Source organism: Vipera ursinii, assembly GCF_947247035.1.
Source record: "Vipera ursinii genome assembly, chromosome: 1".
Classification (NCBI taxonomy): Eukaryota; Metazoa; Chordata; class Lepidosauria; order Squamata; family Viperidae; genus Vipera; species Vipera ursinii.
In genome coordinates this window covers 173455794-173476956 of record NC_139512.1, presented here as the reverse complement: position 1 = coordinate 173476956, position 21163 = coordinate 173455794, and the positions used below count along the sequence as shown (strand labels likewise).

At 39.6% G+C, this 21163-nt stretch overlaps 1 protein-coding gene across 1 annotated transcript in view; it reads right to left on the bottom strand.

The window, feature by feature from the left end:
* Positions 1–12184, bottom strand: part of PLCL1 (phospholipase C like 1 (inactive)) — a gene marked incomplete at its 5' end in the record, with an annotated part of 207691 nt that extends 195507 nt beyond the window's left edge. Inside the window, one exon of the mRNA XM_083349714.1 lies at positions 11924–12184. Coding sequence (XP_083205840.1) covers positions 11924–12184 — 261 coding nt within the window. The remainder of the gene's footprint in view (positions 1–11923) is intronic.
* Between the last annotated feature and the right edge of the window lie 8979 nt (positions 12185–21163).

Below are 21163 nucleotides of genomic sequence, written 5' to 3'. Positions count from 1 at the left end.
TCAGGGCCACAAGAAGGCCATTCAATCATTCTGTACCGGTAGTCCTTGACTTAGGACAACTTATGAGCCCAAATTTTTTGTCGCTAAGCAAGACAGTTCTTAAGTTAATTTTGCCCCATTTTATGACCTTTCCTGCCACAGTTGTTAAATGAATCACTGCAATAGTTACATTAACAACAATGTTGTTAAGTGAATCTGGTTTCCCCACTGACTTTGTCAGAAGGTTGCAAAAGGTAACCACATGACTCTGGGACACTGCGACCGTCATAACTATGAGCCAGTTGCCAAGTGTCTGAATTTTGATCACATGACCACTGGAATGTTGCAACGGTCGTGTGAAAAATGGTCATAAATCACTTTTTTCTGTGCGGTTGTAACTGAACGGTCACTAAACAGTTTTAAGTTGAGATCCACCTTTATTGACTTCTCAAGTTTGTCAATCATCAATGTGCTCATCCCAATTTCATCCTAGATAGGGCACTAATGAACAATGTTCTTTTCACACAGAGGCAAAAGCTGTTGTACACTTAGTACAACAGCTCTCAAAGCAGCTTTTAAACAAACCATGGTTTAACATACTCTGTGAATCCAATTGCCTTCACCTCAAAACTTCAGAGTTAGCTTTGGCATAGCCATTCGCAAAACGAAGAGTGAAATAGGGCAGAGGGATCCTGAATAATGTCAAAGAAGACATCTGTGAGAAGAGTGGGACCCTGGGGGATCATTTTTTGGATTTCGGCAGTAATTAATATGTATAAAATGTATAAATAAATTGCTGGAATCCTTCAGTGCATAGAATTATTGTTATAAGATAGAAGTTTAAACTCATATATAGCACGTTACCATCTGTGTTTATAATGCAACTGTACAGCATTACACAAACCATCTCAGTAGCATTACACCTGCAGAAGAGGGAGATCTCGCTGTTTAAGATTAATGTTTTAAGGAAGGTTTAATAACTTACATGTGTCCCTGTGCAGATGTCCAGTAATACTGTATGGATTTAAGAATAAATCATGCTGCTTATAGAAGTGTAGTTCCCAATGAAAAAAGCTTACTCGAAATAGTATTTTATTTATTAGACTTGTATACTGCCCATCTCTTCTAGAGGTGTAGGTGGCATATAAAATAGTAGTGAAGGTGTTGGTTCTGCACAAGGGAGATCCAAGTGTATTTTCAGCCATGGAAGCTCACTGAGTAGCTTTGGAACAGACCCAGTGGGTGGGAAATATATGAACAACCAGTTCTCTGTGTGGATGCTGCTTCCGGAAATCCGTTCTGGGCCTGAGCAACAAAAAATTAGCTACTAGTTCTGCCGAATTGGTGCGAACTGGCTGAATCCTCCCACTGAACAGCCCATCTCTTTCATTCCAACATACCTGACAAATTTGTTGTGGGAAAATAAAAGGAGAAGAGAATGCTACATAGAGTACTTCAGGCTCCTGAAGTGACAGCAATATATAAATCTAATACACACATATACATTTCTTGCCCATCCATCTACCCACCCTTAGTAAGCTCAAAAGTATTACCTGGCCTTCTTGAAATTCTGATTCTCTTCTCTATATGTAACATTTTGGGATCTCTGACATGTTGCTGGATAAAGAGTACAGCTAGATCTGCTTATTATATTTAAATCTTGATTTTCTGAATAAAATACAGTGGCTGAGTTCATACATAGAATTAACCCATAAACAAAATGGCTGAAACTGATATATAAAGTCAAAAGTAAACAAACCACATGTAAGTTTAATGAGGCATGTGAACTCAATCATAGTTTTTTTTGTCTTTACCTTTTTTATTCCCCCCCCCCTTTTCTTTGGACAAAGAATTATTAAGCAAACATCAAGCTCTTCTCATCAACAAGTCAATATGCCAATTCCATACCCAGAAGCATAGAGAAATAACAATTGTTTAGGACAGGGGTCCCCAACCCCCGGTCCATGGACTGGTACCGGGCCACGGCATGCCAGCAACCAGTTCAAATAAGCAAAGCTTCATCTGTGGGATGCAGGCAGCACACAAAATCACGCACTCTCTGGTCCATGGAAAAACCTTTCTCCACAGAACTGGTCCCTGGTGCCCAAAAGGTTGGGGACCTCTGGTTTACAGAAGTGTAAGATATTGGGGGGGAAAAGTCACCTCAGGTAAATGGGCTGCGATATGTTTTACATGCCGCATTTGTGATCCAGATGTTACAGTATTAGGATAAAGATTTAGAATGGATTTAGTCTTCTTTCTTAAATGTTTGATATTTGATCTCTTTCTATCACCGATGCAACTCTAACCTTTGTTTTGTTTTATTCTTTTCTGAAGGGAAAAGGAGCGTTTTGTGTCCTCTATTCCAATCTTCCTTCCACACAGTCAGTGAGCTCAGTAATTAGGGATGCATATATTGGAGATAAAAGCTTGCACTTGAAGTGAGGATTGTTCCTATTTTAAAATATGAGCATATATCACAAATTCCTGGATTTTATACAAAAACATCTGGCAACCAGCTAAGAAATGAAAGAAGAAGGGAAGGGGATGCCTGAACTGTTTGCTTCTTTTGGCAAATTTTAATTTCCTTCATCTTTGAATTTGCAGCAGAGGTGTCAAGAAAGATGGAAACTATAGGAAAGTTTAGTACTGTAGTATGGGCCGTATATGCAAACTTTATCAATTTGAAAACCATAGGAAAGACCATAAAATTGGTGATGATGAACTGGACTGAATGCAATGACAATGGTTTATAAACTGCAGAAACTGTAGATAAAAGTAGAAATCCACTTTTCTTTGGAAAATTCCTGACTGTAATGAACTGAAAGATCTGTTTTGTGATATTTCTTTGCAAAAGTATCCTGGGAGGCCTGTTGGTTTCTCTCTATGCTTTTTCTTGCTCTGAAAGTTTAATTAAGGATTATCGCAATCTAATTTAATTGAGGATTGAGGAAGTAAATGAACAGCTCTATATTAAAATAAATCTAAAATTATAATCCTTTATTAAATTTCTCTTTATAATGGTGAAATACCATTTAAATATTGCTTACACATGCAATTTTTTTAGACCCATTGAATTCAGCAGAAGCCCTTGTTAAGGGATATGTTCCCAAACATCAGCAAAACTGAAAGAATACTAATTGCATCACAGCTTCCTATTTAAAAAAAAAGTGCTGAAACTCAAAAGAGTATAGTTTTCTTGGATAGAGAATTGAGATTTAAGCTAACTATCTATGACTATTCAATCTATCTGAAGTCAAAGTTCTGTTTATAAACAGGTACACGATGTCAGAAAAGTTTCCTTTCTATCTCAACTGCATTTTGAAGACAGAAAAGTTGATAAAATCTGAAGCCCAAGAGAGAGAAACATACAAAGTTCCCTGTCTCTTACATATACCCACTTAATTAACAACAATATAACATATAAGAATCAGACCCAGAAGTGTAAAGACCCTTCTTCTCATCTATCGCTCAGCGTTCGTTCTAGTTGTCAAATAGAGTTTGACAACTGAGTTAGTGCAGAGTGTAAAACAATAAAATGCTGTTTTGTCTTTAGTACTGCTGATACGGGATGGAAAAGAGAAGAACATAGTTTGAAAATAAAAAAACTCGTAAATGAATATTAAACTTATTGAGTTCATCAGCACTACTTACCCCTAGATATTGCAAAATATGATGAAGCAGGCTACATATCTAGGTAGAGTTTGGAAAGGGCTAGCTTTAGCTGGTTTCAACATCAGGTTAGAAACCAAAATAAGATCAGATCCATAAGACCACATGAACAAAGTACAAGATAAGAAAATGCAGGTACTTATTTCTAAATCAAACTCAATGTAGTCCACAGATTTGTCTTTCAAATGAAATCAGCATGATTATTAGTCATGCAGTGGTACAGAGAAAAAGCACTGTTCTGGAATTGTTCTTCTAGAACAGGGCTCTTCAAACTTGGCCCTTTTATGACTTGTGGACTTCAACTCCCAGAATTGAATTGTTCTATCTAGGACATGTAGTGATTCTGTTTAGTTTAGAGAGGATTTTACTATATTGGACTTTAAAGAGCAGTTTAAAATGAAGGAAAAATTAGATTAGGATAAAAGTATACCTTTTCAGAGAAGAGACGCGGTGGCTCAGTGGGTTAGGACACTGAGCTTGTCGATCAGAAGGTCGGCAGTTTGGTGGATCGAATCCCGAGTGCCGCATAGCAGAGTGAGCGCCTGTTACTCGTCCCAGCTTCTGCCCACCTAGCAGTTCGAAAGCACGTAAAAATGCAAGTAGAAAAATAGGGACCACTACGGTGGGAAGGTAACAGTGTTCCGTGCTAGTCATGCCGGCCACATGACCACGGAGACGTCCTCGGACAAGCGCTGGCTCTTTGGCTCTGAAATGGAGATGAGCACCGGCCCCTAGAGTCGGAAACGACTAGCACGCATGTGCGGGGGAACCTTTACCTTTACCTCTTTTCAGAACTTCAGTATATAGGACTTGGGATAATTTCATTCAGAAAGGACCACTTGAGCATTCTCAGATAAGTGTATTCTGCTATACTTTTGTCAATTAGTGGAAAACATATGGAAACATAAAATCACAATTAAAAAGAAAAGCAATGATTTAATCTTGTGCAGTTTTCCGTTTTGATACTTAACTGGAGTTCTTTCATACTCAATATTCTTTTTCCTGCAATATAATGTTGTTTCCTATTGAACAGCATACTGCAAGGGGAAAAAACTATATGGAATAAGCAGAAAAATTTCAGGCCTACATGGTAACAGTGCATACTGTATGATGTTATTTTCAACTAGATTTCACCAACCTCGTGCCCTCCACCTTTGTTTGATTTTAATTCCCTAAATTCCCCAGCCATCATTATGAGGTTTCCTAGGTTGAAGAAGATAGGTTGATTACATCTCACAGCAACCTTGTGAAGCATCTTAACTGAGGAATCAAGCTTATTCGGTAAATCACTATATTGTATTTCGATCCAAATTTGAAGGTCTTCTGGTTGTAGCTTAGTCAATATCCGCACTGCTTCCCAAACTTCATAAATGCAGACATGCTGCGCCACAAATGTTCTCCCCTTGATGCTGTGTAAACTTTCTGACATGACCAGGACTTTCTCAGTTGACCAATGGGACTGCGTAAAATATAATATTTCAGTCTGTCCTTTTCCCCCACCTATTTTTGTTCTTCCCTCACCGTTTTTGTTTTCACACACAGGAGGCGGAGCAAACAGGCAGAGGCAAAACTACCTCTACCCCCAAACTGACTGGGAAGGATACGGATATGAACCTCAGGAGCGAGAAGGAAATTCTGATGAGGTGCGACTGTTTGCCCTGTATCTCCAAAAGAAATAATGCAAAACTGTTCCTTTTCAACAAGAGCTCAGAAGACGTTAATTAGTTCATTCTGAAAAATCCTCACAAAGCCACTGCATAAAATAAAAGTACAAAGCTAGTCTCAAATTGCCAACTTTTGCATTTGGAACAAGCTGACACTGTGACAACTAAGCCATATTGATTACTAGATATACAGCATGTTATATCCTGGCACATGATTGTGCCACTCTATTAATGTCAACTCTAAATTAGGAGTAATAGCATATTAAATCCAGAAATGCACAACCTCTCTTTCTTTCTCTAAAAAACTTGCAGCCAGAAAGAACTCATGCCTTATATTCCCAGAACACAACCTCAGAGCTGGAACCTATTTTTAATTCTGCAAATATGTGAAAATAACATCAAGGCGAACTAAAGAACAGGAAACAGTCTTCTGTTAAAAAAATACTACAAGCATGTCTAGTCACAAACATTTGTCACGCTAAATGTATTATTTTTTTAAAGAGCTATAAGATGCTTTAAACTTAATAGTGCTGAACTGTTTCAAGCAAATTTGAGGTTTGAATGTTGTGAAGATAGACACAAGAAGAGAGGAAAAGATAGTATCTCTACTTTTCAATACAGTACGCCTTAATTGTTTTGCAAGCATTATACAAACTAAGTCTTAATTTTATTTGGAACTACATTGGAAAGAAAGGTGGTTTGAAGCAAGGGATTCAAAATACATGTGGCATCAGAGGAAACAGATTTAAAGTATACTAGATTGTTGGTTTACTGGAAGAATTAAAAAGCTCTGAGACTGGAAAAAATATTACTGAAACTATGCAGAACTGGTTAGTCATGAAGAAGATGAACAGAATGGACTAATTGGAAAGATTTAAACTGGACTAAGCAACTCATTTAAACTTTGACTATATCAGCATCTCAACCCACATCAAAGTCTTAAGTTAGTTCCCAAAAAGAATGTAAATTGCACTGAAGTAGGAAATGAATGAGCATCCAGAAGCAATAACCATTCCACCTATAGCATTAGTTTCACCAGAACCTTTTAGTTCATATGGAATAATAGTTCGAACAACTCCTAATATCACGTAGGTCTTTTCTTAATATTATGTATTGGATAGATTTTTATTCCACTCATTTCACTTCTTCTTCCATGTCTAGATCAAACTTTAAACTGCCAGAATGAAGCCACCTTCTTGGCACTGTCATTGGCCAAAGTAAGTGATTATCGGTACATGTTTCTGATAGTAGCTGACATACCAGCAGATGGGCCGGCTTCTGCGCATCTCCACATTCACACAGCATATTGCTATCTGCTAAGAGCCTCCACTTCGGCATATTGGCACTCCAACTCTCAACCTATTCTGGGTCCTCCAAGTAATATAAGGTAGGTCAGATCCTTCAGCCAGATCCTCCTTTAATGTTATTCCTTGCTCGATGGTCTCTTTCCTCCATCTTTTAATTTGATTTTGTTCTTGCATACCCTTAAGAATATTTGTTCTTGCCGTAAAGTTGTTCCTAGATCTGAGACTATGGGCTTCGAGCTTATGTCTGTTCAGAGGATATTGAAGATCATTCTCTTGCTTAGTTCTCTTGGCATCCGCTGCTACTTCTCTCCTGATCTTAGGTGAGGCAGTGCCAGCAAGAGGATAGATTTTCTTAATTTGTGTAGGTTTGAGACATCCTGTCACTTACTGCTTCACAGACGGGGATATCAACTTGTTTCGCGTGTGCAGATGCACCCCACACTGGAGCAGCGTACTCTGCTGCAAAGACGCTCAAGGCCGAAGCTGATGTGCGCAACGTAGTTGGTTGAGCTCCCTGTGTGTAGTTTCCTGATAATATTGTTCCTCAAGCTGACTTTAGCCTTAGTGTTCAGGCAACACTGTTTAAAAGAGAACATCCTGTCGAGTGTGTCACGCCAAGATACTTCACTGTTGGACAGTCCTGTAGTCGATTCTCCTGCCACATAACATCCTATTTTTCTCTACCCATCTCACTGATACAGAGACCCTGCACACCTTACAACAGGTCCCCAGCCCCAGGCTGTGGCCCATCTCCAGGTCGTAGCCATTTGGAACCAGGGCATGGAAGTAGAATGCAAACGCATGTGCGCCTGCATTCCCACTAATGCAAACAGTGGATGTGCGCACATATGCACGCTCCATTTGCACGAGTGGCAGGCACACGTGCAAATGGAGCTGCACATCCGTACATGCCTGCCACTCGTGCAGAACCATCTCTTCTCCCTCAACCCCGCCGGTCTGTAAAGCTGAAAAGGTTGGGGAACTCTGCCTTATAATAATGTTGGGTAAAAGTGGCTACCCTTAGACCAGTGGTGGCAAACCTATGGCACATGTGCCAGAGGCGGCACTCAAAGGCCTCTCTGTTGGCACGCGTGCCACCGCCACCAGCAGCAGGTCCATCAGGCCTCCACTGCCACCCAGAGCAGTAGCCCCGCCCAGCACAAAGGAGGTGAAGCAGCCAACTAGCAAGCTCGAGTAGACGGGTTAGAGCAGAGGTCACCAACCATTGTCGATTGGTGGACTGGAAGAAAAGGGAGGGGGAAGCATTTTACATGCGCGCATGCACGCATGGGACCGCGAGCACGCACGTGCTGCAAATGGGGTGGGGCTAGTGCCTGCGTGATACTCACTAGCCCTGCCCCGTTCTTGCGTGGTGCAGCCCCCTTGTATCTGCACCCCGTGGCGTGGCGGCAGCCGTTTTTGCTCCTTGCAGCATGGTGGCCCATTTTTGTGCCCCTGGGATTTGCATGCCAGAGGCAGCACTCAGAGGTGCCTCCCTGCCCCACCCCCGAGGGCACTACAATGCTGATGCGGCCCTGGCACTTTGCGATAAATACCGTAAGTGGGTTTTGGGTTGCGGTTTGGGCACTCGCTGTCTAAAAGGTTAGCCATCACTGCTTTAGACAGTGTTCAAAACTGCAGTTATATACAGTGACAGAACACATAGCAACAAAACTTCTTAAGGTGCTATTTTATACTATATTGCACCTATTCTGTAGAGTATTTTGAGTATTTGCATTATGCTGCAGAATTTACATTCAATTCAAGGCACTAGGTTTGGTCTTTAACTTCTAAATTGGCTTGATCCATGCTATCTGAAGGACTGCTTACATATATAAGCGTCAAACAGAGCAGGAAGATCAATATTTGACGGATCAATAACAGCTATTACATTGGCTGGTAGGGCAGTATTGGTCTATCTCAATTTAAATTCAGTTGTTTTAGAAACACATCAATCATTACTGGTTCTCAAGGAAAACTTTTAGAGATTTTTATTCCAAGCTGTTTGATTAATAATGTGTTTTCGAATCAGACATCATGGTAATTGTGAAATCCTTACTATGCTAAATTCACCATGGCCTTTTAACCACTTCAGGACTCAACCAGGATCTAAATTATAGCAAAATCAAATCACTCTAACTTAATGCTAGGTGCAAATATAGGGAAACAAAATGAGTGGGTGTCTCAAGCAAACAAATTATACATTAAAAAGTGATATTCATTTTCCTAAATAATTTTGTGAAACATTCTTCCATAGTGATTCTGCCAGCCTTCTCCAAACCATTATTTTCCAGAGGTATTTAAACAACAGCTTTCAACACTTAACCAATACCGAATGGCTTTTGGAGAAAGTTAGCACCTTATTCTTCAGTGCACAGAAAAGAGTGCAGTTCAAGGCATTATGCTCAGAATTAGGGAAGGTGAATTCAGTCACTCTTGCTCTCTCGTTACTGTACACAGGACTGCAACTTTGACCATTTAAAATCTCCCTAATATTTCATTCACTATCCCTTGATTCAAATTATTTTTCAGAAAAAAAGCAAAGACGTACAAGCATTAACCTTTCTAAAACTCTTATGAAACAACCACCCTATTTTTATATAGAGAAACTGAATAAATATAAAAAATTGAATTCAATCTTCTAAAATATTTTTAAAATCTTCTGTTGTAAATGATTAAAGGAAATTTCTCAGCATTTCTAAACTTGTCTTAAAAATAATTTGTAAAATACATTGATTTTTCTAAGATTTTATATTTGTAACTGCATTTGTAACAGCCAATTTTCCCCTTAAGTAGTGTCATTTTCTCTCAACACTAACTGCTCCAATGATTTTACTCAAATATTTCAATCAATAAAGCCTTTAATACATAATTTTAAAAATAACACATATTAATCTTAGCTAATTCAGATTGTGTGAGGTAATTGATTTCACTAAAGAGTTGGTTAATTGCAATGGAATACTAATGAAAAATGGGTGAATTTTGAATGTATGTCCAGGTTATTGCAGAGGATACAAATGGTTTTACCGCTGCCTGTTTCTGCTTCCTCATTAAACTATAATCCTTCACACATGTATATCTATTTTGGTTTTCAACTATTGTAGTTCTCTATATTCAACTAGGATTCTTGTGCTTCATCATCCCCATACTGGTCATCATTTAGTTTTTCTGCAATGTATCTACTACTGATAGAGCACCTCTGATATGAGTCAACTTGCTTCTGTAATGATAAATTAAGCTTAAATCTACCAGGTGTTCATAATATTTTAAGACAATAATAAAAGGACAACATCATACAAATGGATGAATGCAGGATTTGGAGTAATTGTTGTTTCTTTAGACAGAATAGCTTAATGTGACCTATAGTATCCTCCAGATGTTTAAAGCACTAATAAAGAGCACAACGTGCCACTGAAAAATACAGGCAAGAACCATAATAAACTTAAAGCAAACTTAAAACTTTTACTCCACAGAATTCTCCTCTGGCTCACCCTTTTACTTTTCAGCTGTTATTATGCAAAGCACTTAAAAAGCCATTTTACACACACACTGTCATAATTAGAGATCAATCATCTCACATATTCAAGATCTGTTCTAGGAATTCTCCCCACTCAATCAATCAATCAATCAATCAATCAACACCCCACGTCCCATTTAATCTGATGACGGACATGCGGGATTGCAAGCCCAGAATGCCCAGTCCTCCAACCAAATGGGTCTTCATTGGAAACGCTGGAAATTAAAATCCAACACATTTGAATATTTATTTGGAGAAGCTGGTTCTAACTGGGAAATCCTGGAAAGAAAACAGACCCGTAGTACTGAAAGGGATACGGACTCTTTGTTTCATGGGCAGCTTCCTTTTTTTAAATCATAATAATAATAATGATAATGATAATAATAATAATAATAATAATAATAATAATAATAATAATAATAATAATAATAATAATAATGGAGCAGTGGGCTAATGCCTCCTTAAGTAACACCAGCTGCCTGCAATTAGTGCAGGTTCGCGTCCCACCAGGCTCAAGGTTGACTCAGCCTTCCATCCTTCCGAGGTAGGTAAAATGAGGACCCAGATTGTTGGGGGCAATAAGCTGACTTTGTAATAATGCCGCTTGGGGGGGGGGGTGAAAGCCCTAATAAGCAGGCATATACATAGAATGAAGGCTACTGCTAAGCTTGTAAGCTGCCCTGAGTCTTGGGAGAAGGGCGGGATATAAATGGAATTAAAATAAAAAATAAAATAAAAAATCATCATCATCATCATCATCCCATATTAACTTAACTTCTGTATTTATTGTATGTTATTGTTGTTAGCCGCCCTGAGTCCTTCGGGAGATAGGGCGGCATAGAAGTCCCAATAATTAATTAATGGATGGATGGATGGATGGATGGATGGATGGATGGATGGATGGATGGATAAATAAATAAATAAATAAATAAATAAATAAATAATAAATAAACAAGCAAGCAAGCAAGCAAGCAAGCAAGCAATCTTGTAAAGCCGCCCTGAGTCTTCGGAGAAGGGCGGGATATAAATGTAATAAAATAAATATAAATAAATATAAATAAATATAATTTTATTGGAAGCAAAGTGAACGGAGCCCACGCTCGTCTCTCTACCAGAAGCCAGGGCAGAAGAAAGAGGTGGAGAGAGGTTCATATCTCGGATAGTTCCTCTTCCCTTCCCCACCACCACCACCAGCGCCCGCCCATCCTCTCTCCGAAATGAAACTACCGCCGATTCTTCCTTCCCCCTAAAACAGCATCTCCCAAAGCGTGCTGAATGATCCAACGCAAACTTAAAAACAGCCGCCGCCGCCGCCGCCTCGGAGGCTTCTAACCGGCGCCGTTTCAACGCCCATTTCCTCCAATCTCCCCACCTGGCTTAAAATAAACTCTCGGCGTGCGTGACCTTTCTCGGGGAGCAGCCGCACCGCTCCCGCAGCACAACAACGCAGCCTTCAGCTTCGCCGTTTGTCGCTCCTTCCTTCCTTCCTTCCTTCCTTCCTTCCTTCCTTCCTTCCTTCCTTCCTTCCTTTCCCACCCACCGCCCTCCTGCACACGCTCCCCCTTGTGCTTGTTTCCAAGGCGAAGACCCCCCCCTCCCCCTTTCCGGGACTCGGCGACCCCGATCTGCTTCCCACCGCGGTGGAGGAAAGCGCCCAGCGGGCATCTCCTCCTGGCTGCCGGATCGGCCAGCTGCCTACCTTCGCCCTCCCTGGTCGGGGCAGCGCCGGGCGCGTCCCCGGATCTCGTCCCCTCAGGCGAGGCAAACGTACCATCTTAACGTACCTTGATGATGCTGCTCCTCCGAGGGGTCGCTCGGGCCGCTTCCAGGAGCCCGAGGTCCGAGTCTGTTGCCGGGGGGTTGGGAATGCGCTCGGCGGCGGCGGCGGACCCGATGAGCAAGACTCCGCTCCTCCGTTCCCTTCTCTTCCCTAGAGACGCCGCGGACGGCTCAAAGGCTCCGGGCTCCGAAGACATCTCGGCGTCTTCCTCGCCCTTGGGAGCGATCACGGACGGAGCTTCTCGACTCCCCGAGCCTTGGGCCATGGCGGGTCCCGCTCCGCCGAGCGGCGTCTCAACTTGGCGGAGGCCACTTCGACGAAAAAGGAGCGGGCGGCGGGAGCCGGAGCCCTTTCACTGCAGAGCCGCGGAGCCAGCGAGTTTCTCCCGAAGAGTCATTGGGGTCGCCCGGTTCAAAATCCCCGGCTGGCTCGGGTTAGCCCGCAAGGCTAGTTGTCCACGCGGGGCTGTACGAGAGCGGCGGTGGCAGCAGGGGAGGGGCAGGAAGGCGCTAAACTTGGACAACGAGGGAGTTTTCCAGCCGCAGAGAATTACAAAGCAACAGCCGTTCCCCTCACACGCCCATCCAAACGGAGACGCTCTTTCTTGCCGTCTGAGATTAATACGCGCATCTCATATATATATATATATACACACACATATATATATACATATATATATATACATGAGACAGCTATAGATAGACAAAGAGGCTACATATATAGGTACGTAGGTAGGTAGGTAAGTAAGCAAATAGAGAGAGAGAGAGAGAGACGCGCTGATCTCAACTACGCGCCAAGGAAGACGCTCGGAGCAGTGCGAAGCCCGCCAACCAGCAGGAAGTGCAGCCGTTCTTACTCTTCTCGCCTGTGACCAGAGCCTGGCTGGTTTTGACAGACGAGACTGATAGACGTCAGCCAGGGCCAGTAATCGCAGGAGAAGCGTTTTTTGACCGGAGCCAGCGCAGCCTATCGTTGTCTCGTGGGGCGTGGCCAAGGAATATCGTGCGCGCCTTTCTGCGCGCGCGCGCACGGGCGCTGGTGTACATTGAAAGAGAAAGAGGAATGTGTTCTACGTTGAGTGCCGGGTCTCGGTAGTTGAGCCTGCGTTTGCAATGGCTTTGTTTATCGTTTATTTATATTGCTTGCGAGCTCCTTTGGCAGCTGTTGTACTGAAAACCACTACAGAATAATAGCAATAACTAATGTGACATGCAGTGAAAAGTCTTAGATAGGTAGCCAACTCTGAACCTAGTTGTTGTTGTTAGTTGCGAAGTCGTGTCCGACCCATCGCGACCCTATGGACAATGTTCCTCCAGGCCTTCCTGTCCTCTACCATCTTCTGGAGTCCATCTAAGCTCATGCCTACTGCTTCAGTGACTCCATCCAGCCACCTCATTCTCTGTCGTCCCCTTCTTCTATTGCCCTCAATCCTTCCCAGCATTAGGCTCTTCTCCAGTGAGTCCTTCCTTCTCATTAGGTGGCCAAAGTATTTGAGTTTTAGCTTCAGGATCTGGCCTTCTAAACAGCAGTCAGGGTTGATCTCCTCCAGGACTAACCGGTTTGATCGCCTTGCAGTCCAAGGGACTCGCAGGAGTCTTCTCCAGCACCATAGTCCAAAGGCCTCAATTCTTTGGCGCTCGGCCTTTCTTATGGTCCAACTTTCACTGCCATACATTGCAACTGGGAAGACCATAGCCTTGGCTATACGCACTTTTGTTGACAGGGTGATGTCTCTGCCTTTTAGTGTGCTGTCTAGATTTGCCATTGCTTTCCTCCCGAGGAGCAAGCGTCTTTTAATTTCTTGGCTACAGTCCCCATCTGCAGTGATCTTGGAGCCCAGGAAAATAAAATCTGTCACTACCTCCATTTCTTCCCCATCTATTTGCCAGGAATTGAGAGGGCCGGATGCCATGATCTTGGTTTTCTTAATGTTAAGTTTCAACCCAAGTTTTGCACTCTCCTTCTTCACTCGCAACAAGAGGCTCTTTAGTTCCTCTTCACTTTCTGCCATTAGAGTGGTATCATCTGCATATTTTAGGTTGTTGATGTTTCTTCCGGCAATCTTAATTCCAACTTTTGATTCATCTAGCCCTGCCTTTCTCATGATGTGCTCTGCATATAAGTTAAATAGGCAAGGCGACAGTATACAGCCTTGCCGGACTCCTTTCCCAATTTTGAACCAATCAGTGGTTCCGTGTCCAGTTCTCACTGTTGCTTCTTGGCCTGCATATAGGTTTGTCAAGAGACAAATAAGATGGTCTGGTACGCCCATCTCTTTAAGGACTTGCCAGTTTGTTATGATCCACACAATCAAAGGCTTTAGCATAGTCAATGAAGCAGAAGTAGATGTTTTTCTGGAACTCTCTAGCTTTCTCCATGATCCAGCGTGTTAGCAATTTGATCTCTAGTTCCTCTGCCTCTTCGAAATCCTGCCTGTACTTCTGGTAGTTCTCGATCTACATACTGCTGGAGTCTAGCTTGTAGAATTTTAAGCATAACTTTACTAGCATGAGAAATGAGTGCAATGGTGTGATAGTTTGAACATTCTTTGGCACTGCCTTTCTTTGGAATTGGAATGTAAACTGATCTTTTCCAATCCTGTGGCCACTGTTGAGTTTTCCACATTTGCTGGCAAATTGAGTGTAGCACTTTTACTGCATCGTCTTTTAAGATTTTGAATAGCTCAGCTGGAATACTGTCACCTCCACTAGCTTTGTTGTTGCTCAGCTTTTCTAAGGCCCACTTCACTTCACATTCTAGGATGTCTGGCTCGAGGTCAGTGACCACCTCATTGTGATTATCAGGGACGTTAAACTCATTCTTGTATAGTTCTTCTGTGTAATTTTGCCACCTATTCTTAATCTCTTCTGCCTCTGTTAGGTCCCTGCCATTTTGGTCCTTTATCATGCCCATTTTTGCATGAAACGTTCCTTTCATCTCTCCAATTTTCTTGAAAAGATCTCTGGTCCTCCCTATTCTATTGTTTTCTTCTATTTCTTTGCATTGTTCATTTAAGAAGGCATTCTTATCTCTTCTAGCTATTCTTTGGAATTCTGCATTTAATTGGGCATATCTTTCTTTTTCTCCCTTGCCTTTCGCTTCCCTCCTTTCCTCAGCTATTTGTAAAGCTTCCTCAGACAGCCATTTTGCTTTCTTGCATTTCTTTTTCTTTGGGATGGTTTTGGTTGCTACCTGTTGTACAATGTTGCGAACCTCTGTCCATAGTTCTTCAGGCCCTCTGTCTATCAGATCTAATTCCTTAAATCTATTTGTCACCTCTACTGTATATTCAACAGGGATATGATTTAATTCATACCTGACTGGCCTAGCGCTTTTCCCTACTTTCTTTAATTTAAGCCTAAACTTTGCAACAAGAAGAACCTAGTAGATGGCAGATAATCCTCTTTGGTCCTACACATAGAGTAACCTCATGGAAAAGGCGTTCTTGTACTTACTGCATCTTACTGTCGATGGCTTTTGAAGGATACAGATCCTTCCAAAAATGGCTTAAAACATAATAAAAATATAATTGCGAGTTGTCAACAGGTGATTCTCCACCACCACCTGCTTTTCCAACCTGTTATACTCCAGCAAAGTTAAAACAGCACCTCCCTTTCTCTCCTGTAAACATGAGGCATCTATCTGGTACAAGGACCATCACCCTTGGCAAAGTTGGACTTAAAATGATATGCCTGCACATTTTCTTTCTTGCGAATGAAATTTTTCAGAATGAAATGTCGCTTGGTGCAGTATCTATTTGTTTAGTGCAAATTTGTTACATACTTCAGTATAACAAACATTACCAGAAATATTAGAATGGAACTACAGGATAAAAAACATCCTTTAGGGCCTTATGGATTGCTGTATTACCAAGTCATATGACTGAGGATACTAGAGTCTTCAGGTTGGCAAGATTTTGTCTATAGAAGTGAAACAATAAAGAACTCAGCTTGGAAGAATCACTAGGCGCCATTTTGGTTGGGGCCTGACAAGCACATCAGTCACTGAAAGCAAAGATTCAAATACTTTTGCCACACACAAATGTATAACTTTGCATCATTTTCCTAAAAAAATAATAATAATGAACAAATATAATGGTCTAGATTAGTTTGTTTAATTGCGTTCCCTTTATCTAATGTTAGGTCTTATGTGGATAACATGTTTATAAAGTAATATTGAAAATTCAAAAGATTTCACAAACTTTTAAGCACTACTGTATAACATGCTTTCATATACCAGTATGCAGGCATTTGCCTTCTGCCTTCAGAGCAATCTTCCAAGAGACCTCATTTAGAGTATGCTGCACAAGTCTACCCTCTTAGCAATATGGCTGGAATAGGCATACCAGTTGGAGGCCCATCTGGCCACAACCTACACCTACCAGGCAGCAAGACCTGCATTTGAGAAAATGATTAGTGGTAGACAATTCTTGGGCAACATCTTTGCCTTTTAAAAATCATCTTTGTAACATACAAACTTTCTGGAGAAATTAAATTGTTTTTTTTCCTGCACATGCAGGAAGTTTTCAAGTCAATGATCAGGAACAATAGATTGCAATCTAATAACTGAAGGCCATAATTTCACTACCAATGGCAAAATTTAAAACAAGGGAAATGTCAAGTGATTGAGGATTGGATTGACATGCAAATGGGAGGAGAAAGAACACCCATTTTCTCAATTACTTCCAAGTTAATTGAGAAGTATTACTGGGGTTTTTTCCACATTGTGCTTCTCTGTGTAATATTTTAAGGTGGTCCAGACATCTATGGTAAATGCCCTGCCTATCTAGTCACAAAATCAACCGTAGAACAGATAGATTAACTGTTAAATTCATCAAAGTGAACTAAACAGCAACATATAGAAACATGTAGAAGCCTGCAGATTAATTGTAGTATACTTTAAGAATTATTGTGGTGATGTGAGAGAACAGAATATCATATGGCATTTCAGTACACTGCAAAATCATCAATATTTAGATCTGTTAAGTTTCTTTCCTGCATCAGCTATTCAACTGATGGAGCAGGAGGCAAATTATTATACCCAAGAGGACAAATCTAGTGCAGATGTCAGAATTGTTTGAACAAAGTTATCACACCAAAATATAAGCATGAGTATAGGTTCTGAACCATAGGCAGATATCATCATTATCTGTACATTCAGAAGAGTAGCCAGTTAGCCTGTTGAAACCAGTGACTACATTGGCAGCTGAAAATCCCAAGGCTGTAAATTATCCCATGACTCTTTTATTATTTTGGACAGATACCTCCAATTCATTGCTCAAGTTCAATAAAACTGCACTTGCTGTCAGCAGCCTTCATTTATTAAAGCACAATCTACTCCAATATCTCTAGTACTAAGTTTATATTCACCAGCCATGGAAGAATAGGACATATTAAAGAATTTTGAAATGTGATATTTGTCAAAATAATGTGATCTTTGCTTTCTGGGTATGGACCAATGCAAGTTACTTTATTCTACTTTTGAGAGATAGAAATAAAATGTATATAATTTAGAAAATACAGCTAAGGCTTCAGTTTAACCTGTTAGACATGTATTAGTGCTGAACGTTGGTTGAAACATTGTGTTTTAAATACTTAATGTTCAATAACAAATAAACAAAATTAAAATGTACTATAAAAATTCTTGAGAGAAGAAAATTAAGTCACTTGCTAAATTCAACATATTGTTGTCATGGATTACAAATTTTATTTTCATTAAATCCAAAGTAGAGACTGCTCTGGATTCAGATACAGTAACATATTAAGCCTTCTTTAACAACTTCATATCATGGGGGAAGCAGAATAATGATGGCCTACATTAGTCTGGCTTTTGAGGCTTAATGAGTTGTCTGAACACAGCCATAGGAATGTGATATTAATCGGGATGTCATGTGTTAGCAGCACAGTAATGCATGTACCCCCTGCAAATATATCTGGTTGATTTGATTTGGATTGAGTTGGCTATTACTGATACAAGATAGCAACAATAAATCAGACCAATATTACTGAGTTAATTATAATTTCCTAGTAGCACATTTTAGGCAAACGAAGAATTGCTATATTAAGTAAGCATGCAATACAAAACCTTATAAACAAGAATAGAACTGCAGAGCATGTTACTAAGTAAAACTTCACTCAGCATGATTTGTATTTTTATATTTATATTTAAGGATGCCCTTAATATTTGCTAGAGGACAAATGGTAGTAGAGGACCAAAATGGGCTAGATGAGAAATAGGCTGTTCTAGGTTCAGAATACATTTTTTGAGCTGTTTTTTTTTCTTATTTGTTCATTGCTCAGGTCAAACAACAAATGTCTTTGTTCAGAGTTCTAAAAAGAAAATAATTATTTTGCACACAAGACAAGAGCACTGAGCATTAAATGTGGCAAGTCCCATGCAAGGGGTGCAACACCCTTTTTTATAGCAGTGTATAAACAATAACTTTGCAAACGTCTAATCCTATAAATCTCAAGTTTAACTTTCCAAATAAGGTATAGCCTTGATTTCTCACTTTCTAACTGGTATGCTTTATCTCTGTTGCTAGAATCATAACAGTTTCTTCTCATTCCTTTCTTATCTGTTTGCATGACTTTCTCTCACCTCTCTATAATGTTGACATACTAACTTCCCTTCTAAAATGGTATAAGTTCAGTCTTTTAATAACTACTGCCTAACAACACCTAGGAGATAAACATTACAGAATATTTGAGCGAAAGCAGTTTTTTTTAAAAAAAACCCTAAAAACATTTAATTTAGACATTACAGCACTTAGCTTGATACTTGTTTTCATTCTTCTTTAAATAAAATTCCTTCATTTATTGATCCTCGACTGTCTCTTCTGGAATGTGCATTTTAAATGCTAAATATCTACTCTGAAATGAAGTGTCAAAATAGCACTTTTAAAAAAGATATTTTACAATTTGTAGAACTGCACGTGCTGCAACAATTTTTTTTCTACAGGTGATACCATAACCAACAACTTAGATTTCTAATACTGCTTGTTTATTGATTTTCCAGAAAAGAATAGCAATGATGAAATATTCCTGACAGCAAGCATTTAAAATGTATCCAACCACCAGACATAAATGTAATCAAATCAGTAATATTACTCTCTGAGGAAACATTATAGGTCAGACTTTGACTAAGAGATGTTAGAACATAAAGAGGAGGGGAAAATACTAATAATAAATCACTGAGAGTATTGCAGCTGACACTTTAATAACTATTACACTAAACAGTTTTAAAACAATAATTGAGAAATGAAATATTTTATGATTATTATTTTTTTGCAACTGCAATTATAGCATCCAAATCAATATAAAAATCTTGTGCTATACAAGATTGTTTGTAAATGTTCTAAAACATATGTTAGGTTTCCAACCACTGTTTCCCATAGGAAAAGTCATCATCCTCATCATTGTTGTTGTTGCTGTTGTCATCATCATCCTTTATTCTTCAGCTAAAAATATATAGTCAAAACAGCTTACAAAGATGTATATGTTGGTCTTTTTCCTTCACTAATTATGTTGCAGTTAAGGTCCCCTACTCCTTACTCTGATGCTTTTCCTGAGAGGCAGCCAAAGGGGACTTAGTCCAACGCCCAGTGGGAGAATACAGCAAACCCTCTCCTTTAGTTCTGCAGGAAACTAATCATTTCAGCTGAATTTTTTTTGCTGAGAAAATTAGTTCCTTGCAGCTGCTTTCTTTCTGGGAAAAGGACAGAGCTAGGTTATACCGTAAACGTAATTCATCATTTTACTGATATAAGAAGATGAAGAGAGTTAGTAACTCTCAAGTTTTACCAAACCAAAAAAATGGATTGTCAGTAACCTTACACATCAAATCTAGCAGATACAGGAAACAATTAATGGCTTTACTAGAGCTTTGTAATGACCATTTAATTAGGTGAGAAAGAGAGAGAAAGCACAGGCAGATTGCTTAATTATAATTGCATTTTTGTAAGTACTTATTGGTCTGTTAGATTTGACGTGTCCACAAAGAACTAGCTTCACTTTTTTCCCTCTTATAACATTCACTGGCCAAGAAAAAGAATGAGAAGTTTTATGTTGAAATTTTAAAATGTCTTTTCATTGTATATATTCCTAACAATATTAATGTTATGTTGTATTATTTTTAATTGGCAGAGTTAAGCACATACTTTACTTTATGTCATTTAATGATCAATGAGCCAGATTGGATTTCCCTTATCATTAAGTCCTGAAGTCCTGGCTTTACCCAAGAAAAGCATTGTAGTCATAAGAGACAACCAAGATGCAATTGTTGTATTGTTTATCTTTTCTTACTGGCCCTGAATTCCCTTCTTCTCTATTTTAGATTATCTTTTTGCTCTTGCACATCTTATATATTTTGATTTTTAAATTGTAGCTTGAAGGCAGAATCAGTCTGGGTCTTTTAACTGGAGGAAATCACAAGATATCATTTCAAAACAGCAATATACAGTATGAGACTGCAAACCAAATGAGTGAAGGTTTTAGGAATCTAAGCACTTATTCAGTAACAAATCTCCAACACAGTGATATTTATAGGGTTTCCAGACAGCATGTTCTTAGCATTGCCAGTATTGATTATGATAATAATGTTGATGCAACTCTTCCATCTTTTTCTCCTTAATGGTTTATTGGATGGATGGATGGATGGATGGATGGATGGAGAGGGAAAGACAGGGAAACAATCCAAACTTTCCAGAGGGTTACAAATGGAAGATCATATAATCTGCCTCTACTCAACAAAATGAAGACTGCAAAATAAAAGCCTCTTCTGGATATATCTATACAAACAAAAAAACATATGGTTCAGCTCATCTTAATTGCATTCAAATACAAAAGAAAAGCTATACAGAACTACTGTTGCACCTCATTGACCAGCCGAAAATGTCAGTGTTTTAATAATTTAAAACTTTGAAGGCCAATAAGGAAAAAATTTAAGGGCTTCACAATGTAAAAGTTCACATAAGAGGAAATTATCATGAGCAAGATTGCCCCCTAGCTTTGATTCACCAAAAAATTAACACACTGATGTTGTTCAAAAAGAATAATGTCACTTTCAGTTCTTATATTCTCAGGTTTGCCTATTATTATCATGCAATAAATCTTAAAACCATGAGAAACATAAAGTTAAATGCTACTGATGTTAAATGTTAACAACATGGGGACTGTGGTTAGCCTAGGGCTGTACATATCACTTCAGTTGTCTGCAGAGAACTATTATAGGATTGCACTTTTGA